General features: G+C 36.4%; 1 protein-coding gene across 1 annotated transcript in view; it reads left to right on the top strand.

Annotated features, from left to right (window-relative positions):
- The first annotated feature begins 536 nt into the window (after positions 1–536).
- The window catches only part of LOC104510842 (receptor-interacting serine/threonine-protein kinase 2-like), a 12,434-nt gene continuing 7,278 nt past the window's right edge, over positions 537–5,692 (top strand). The window contains exons 1-5 of the mRNA XM_010153217.1: positions 537–688; positions 2,913–3,066; positions 3,267–3,422; positions 3,564–3,712; positions 5,569–5,618. Of these exons, the coding sequence (XP_010151519.1) occupies positions 537–688; positions 2,913–3,066; positions 3,267–3,422; positions 3,564–3,712; positions 5,569–5,618 (661 nt within the window). The remainder of the gene's footprint in view (positions 689–2,912; positions 3,067–3,266; positions 3,423–3,563; positions 3,713–5,568; positions 5,619–5,692) is intronic.

Raw genomic sequence — 5,692 nt, 5'->3', positions numbered from 1 at the left:
GAGTTCTGACAGCTTATAGAGACAAGAAATGTCTTCTACCTTGCTTTTGCGTTGACATGTGATCTTGTATTAAAGAAGATATGCAAGAATGATGCAGAAGTGACTTATGTGAGTTACTGAATTGCCTTTTTTCATGAGAAGCAGGGAAACAGTATTTGTCTAGCATGTAACTGTAAGATACTAGTTTGTTGCCACATGGTTCTGTGTCACTTTAAAATCACATTTTGTATTATAAATAATGGCCCCGCACTTCAAAGTCATCAGATGGAAATAATAATGAACAATTAATTAGCACCTTGCAGTCTCAGATGGCAAGTTATGGTCCAGACACTCCTTTGCAATTAGTGTGTTTTTCCTGCCTTTATAAGGAAAGTTTGACAGAGTGGTAAAAGGAAGCCTGTTGGATTAGGGTAATAGTTATTTGGGTAATAAGGGGTGATGCAACTTTGCTATGCTTTGGTAGTAGTGTCAAAAAGTAGTCCTTAAAACCTTTTTTCTTTTCTACCATTTTTTTCCCCCAAGCCAACCATCAAGAAATGGCCAAATCATTACCTGTAGTAGCCCAGGAGGATTTGGATAGCTTTACCTTGACCAGGACAGGCTCAGGCTTTGCAGTCAAAGCCTTTCATATTTCTTGGAACACTCACATCTCGGTGAAACTGCTGACCAGTCAGGACACTACAGAGAGGTACGTGTCTTATTTGGCCAACTAACCACGCAGGTGGGCAGCACAGATCTGCAGCGATTGTACCAGAATGAATCATGGCATGCCCAGGATCATCTAATCCCTAAACATATCTCCATTCCTAAAAATCCCAACTAGCCAAGAGGCAACTTGGAGGCAGTTATACTGAGAAACAAGCTCTATGGCTTTTACAAATTTTTATAAAAGTTATTTATCTCTATTATAATAATGTCTACAAACCCTGATCACTAATACTCAGCATGTTATGGTATTGCATCTTTCTGGAGGTCTCTGAAAAGATATCAGTTGAATTTAGTCTATAACAGCATGTACAGGCAAGGGAGCAGGGGAATGGGAGGAGGGAGAGATAATGGTCAGGGTTACAGGGCAGTGAGATGCGTACATGTCCTAATTATAAAAACAAGTGAGCAGTAACTGATGGACGTCAGCCTACTGATCACAAAATTCCAGTGTGTGATTAAAAACACAGAAAGTTTCCAAGAATAACCGCAAGCTACTCTCGATGAAGCAAGACTAAAGCATTTTAGGGAATGCACTGACCTAACTATTTATTAAAAAGGGAGTGTCTGATGTGCATCTACAGACTAGTTGCTCTTGTTAACCGAGAATGCTGCAATTCAAGTGGTTTTGTTAAAAGTAAAAGACAGCAGTGTCCTATTTGAATACATGGTGTTTAAGTTCTTCCATTATAAAAGTAGGGAAGGAAAAAACAGCATTTCATAGAAATATTTTTGAATTAACAGTTCAAATGGTCAGTGATACTTCAAAAAAACAAATGCTGCCAGAATTTGGGAAGAGTTAAAAATTTTTAAGGTGTTTTTTTGTGGTTGGGAGGGGGGCATTGTTTGTTTTTTGGAAAACATAAGACTAGCAATTTTGAAAACAGAACCAATATTATTTATCTGGTAGCTTGTTTAAAGGAAAAAGTTTCTTTTGTTCTCTAGTCACATTTTCTTCAAATCAAACAGACAACTGTCACCCAAAACATAGTTACAAAAATCAACATTTTACTTTGCCTTGAATTTAACATGCTATCCTGATTTGGCATATTTTAACTCAAATTTGCACCCTAAAACTAAAGCCACTGCTCTGCTTTCCTCTTTCTACCATTCCGGTCTCTTACTTACACTACACTGTGTACAGGAAAGCTAGCAAAATAAACTGTGTTTTACTCTGGCCGCAAAATGCTTAACTGTGTGCTGATGATAAATATTTAGATTTGTGGAAATAAGTGTTTAAACAGGTGAGGCTTCTAGTGATTAGTTTACAGGCTTGTGAATCAACGCAGTAAATATGAGAAACTGAAACTGAAGTCTCGATGTAAAGGCTGGTTAGAATAATGAGAATAAGCTCCAGGTCAGAAATCAAGTGAATTTTGAATAGATTTAAGTGAATTTTCAGCTCACAAGTACCACAGAGTAGAGATTTTTAAAGATTTGATTATCAAACATACAATTAACAAAAATTGAACCAGTAGCAGAAGTTCAGTTATTTCCATGAAAATGCCCAACTGAATTGACAGTTCAGTGTTTACTGTGCACGAAGAAATAACTGTTTGAAGTCCTTAGACAACAAAACTTTATTCTTCTGATTATGATCAAAGTAAAGTTTTGTTATTCTCTGGAAATAAACGGTTTGAATTCAGGTCTACAATCCATCCACAGCTGAGCTTGAATCAAATATGGCAAAGTCACTAGAGTGGTACTGCTTACATCAAATCTGAATTTGACTTTGTTCTTATATCATGGTATGACATCATATATCATTTATATAACATGGTCCCATTAGAGAAGCATTCAAGATCACAATTTCTTTGTAAGTATGGATCTCACTAATTGCAAAAGGAAACCATCCGTGTTCTTGGGCACAGTAAGGGGAAAAAAGATTTTACTTATTCTAGCATTTCATATAATTCAGCTTTTTCCTGCCTTCACACCTCAATCCTGCTTTTAATCTGTGCTTTTATGTTCATATTAAAGCATCCAGAGGTCTTTCATGTTATATTAGAAAAATACACTGTGAAAGGGATTACTTCTTTTTCTTGAATTGTTTGGAAGATTATATTATATTGGTTTTATTGGTTGAATTTTACTATCTTGTGTTCAACTGTATGATTATCTATCATTTCCATATCCTATGCTCTCTTTTCTCTAGCTGAAATTCCCTTCAGGCTCATCTGCCTCTAACTCTGGCTATTTTTTTACAGGGAATGGAAGTTACTACTTCAGGATATAGCAAATGTCAGACATTATGAGTCTGAACGTCTCCTGCCTTCTCTTGGGATTTATCAGTACCATGGACTGGTGGGCATAGTGACTGAATGGATGAACAATGGATCCCTCCACTCTCTCATCCATGAGGTATATAAAAGAAGTCATCTTTTATGTGACAAAATTAGCTACAAGGTCAGCCAAAAGAGAACAATCAGCATGTAAATTATGGACAGTAGTCACAGGCAATCTGTTCTTTAGCTGCTGTATTGTAGTTCCATTTATTGTCAGATGAAAATGTGAATAGTAACAAGTTCACACTAACAAAACCCATGTTTTGTGTTACTTAGCATCAACTCTACCCGGAGCTTCCATTTCCGTTGCTCATAAGGATCCTTTTGGATGTGGCTGCAGGGCTGCATTACCTTCACAGCCTCGAGCCTGCTTTGTGCCACTGCAGCCTGAAACCTTCCAATGTGCTTTTGGATATGCAGTACAGAGCCAAGGTGGGAGCTTCTACTTTTAGCCTATTAATATTAAGTCCAGTGATTGTCCTATTGTCGCATATATTTATCCTAGTAGTCAACATTTAATACCAAGACTTGAGATACTGTTACTAAAATTTACTTTTTCTCCCATTTCTGTAGATATCAGATTATGGCTTAACCAACTGCAGGAAACAGCAACTGAGGTCAAACTTCCAGAACTGCAATTGGAGAAACTGCCAGGATTTAGTGTATCTCCCTCCTGAAATACTTGAAGGAGGCCTTCCTTCCCAGGAAGGGGATATTTACAGGTGAGTGGGATATCTAAGGGCAGGTCATACCTAGTCCTTGCTGCATTCTACAATGCTGCCAAAATACTTATTTTCAAAGGTGCTAGAATAAAAATGGCAGATCTACGTAATACAGTAGGATAGTATTCCACATGACACCAATTACAGCAGTGAATTTGAAATTGCCCATATTTGGTGAATAACACAACAAGGTTAAGAACTGTTCTCAAAGTTTGTTATATAAACATTTATATAATGGACCTAAATGTTTAAAAAGTGTAACATAGCTGCCAAAACTTTTTCATTATATATTTAGAAACCTAAAAACAACAATTCACACAGTTTCTAAGTGTGAACTATTGTTGGTTTTAGTTTGAGGAAGAACTGTTGATGCCTACATAAGGCCCAGGTAAAAATAAGATATTTCTCTCAATATGTCCCATTAAGGTCTTATGGAATCTCTGCTGGAATAATTTACTGAACCACTCAGGCCTTCATACTTTTTAAGGTGATTTATACAAAGAAGGAAGATTACCTATTGCCACATGTCCTGTTCAGATATGTTACATGCTTCATAGTTGCCTCAATAAATGAGACACCCTCAAATTGCAAGTATTGTCTGTATGGACATTCATCTTTACAACTGGCATAAAGAGCCTGTGGACTAGCATTATAAATAAATTTTAAGCATGACCACTCTCCTGCTCTCAGCCTTTACAGATGCAATGAATTTAAACCCCTGCTTTATCGTCAAAGAGGCGGGATCTAAGATGAGTCAGATAATGTATAAACTTGAGGAAGCCTATAAATGATGTGACTAACCTGATGTTGTTCACAAACACAAGATATTTTGCACAGGAAGAGCTTGCAGGTGGCATAATTCATCTTCCAGCAAGTCATTCTTCTATAATTTTAGGTGTTCAGATGTGACTTGGTGCACAAGTTAGGTGCATGTCTAGACATTGGTGCATTAGAGAAAACAGAAGTATGTGTCACATGAAATGTTACTTAAGTACATGTAAGTTACATGTGTGTCCAGATTATATTAATAATTTACTAGACGGTATTTAAGGAAAAGCACTTTCAGTTTTTATATGGAAATAAGGTAGGAGAGGAAGTTCTTTTAAACATTGTAATTCAGCAGTACAGCAAGATGTATGAGTAAGCAGATAAGTATATCCTACACCTGCTGCTTCTCCTTTTGATTGCTTTGCTTCTGACTCATCCATAGCCTAGTCTCTCTCTTCCAGCAGCCTTCTTGCTTCTGCCTCTGATTTTGCAGATTGAGCCTTTTATCAAACAGTAATTTATACTGAGTTGTGGGTTATGTATGTAGATCTATGGTATCACTGGAATATTTCCTAGGTTGTTAGAAAAGGAAAAAGGCATTTAGAGCTCCAGCAAAATTTGCTGAAGGAAATAGACACATAGTGGGTCAGAATCAAGTTTTTGGTAGGTTAACTGATGAACTTGTCAGTACCTCCTGAAAAGTGCAGCTATTTTAGTTGCTATTTCAATTACTTGGAAACAAAACAAAAATTATAAAGGAGAACGGAAGGTTCTGAAATCCACAGGAGCAAATGAAGATAAGATGGTAACCTGAAATGTAATTGTAATTAATCTAACATTTAACTTTTTTAAATTTAATTCTAACTGATTTATTATTTTATAAGAACAGTTCAGTTGAAAACTGAAACTTAATGATGTAGAAAAAAAGATTCTCATCACATTAGGAAAGACTTGGATAGACTTTGTCTCAAAAAACTCCTTTCTCTTAAACCAGCAAACTTTCTCTTGGAAATGAGAACAGAGATATGGATTGCAAACTAATGAACAGTCCTTCACTCTTTGTGCATTTTGGTGTTTTTTTTTTTTAGCTTTGGAATATTGTGTTGGGAGAGCCTAAGCAGACAGAAACCTTTTGAAGGTATTTATCTCTCTTGTTTAAGTCAGACTATGTGTTCCCCTAATCTTTTCCACATATTTCTTTATTGTAGGGAA

This window comes from Eurypyga helias, unplaced genomic scaffold, assembly GCF_000690775.1.
Source record: "Eurypyga helias isolate BGI_N326 unplaced genomic scaffold, ASM69077v1 scaffold26866, whole genome shotgun sequence".
Classification (NCBI taxonomy): Eukaryota; Metazoa; Chordata; class Aves; order Eurypygiformes; family Eurypygidae; genus Eurypyga; species Eurypyga helias.
Note: the sequence above shows the minus strand (reverse complement) of the source record. Positions and strands in the feature narration are given on the sequence as shown.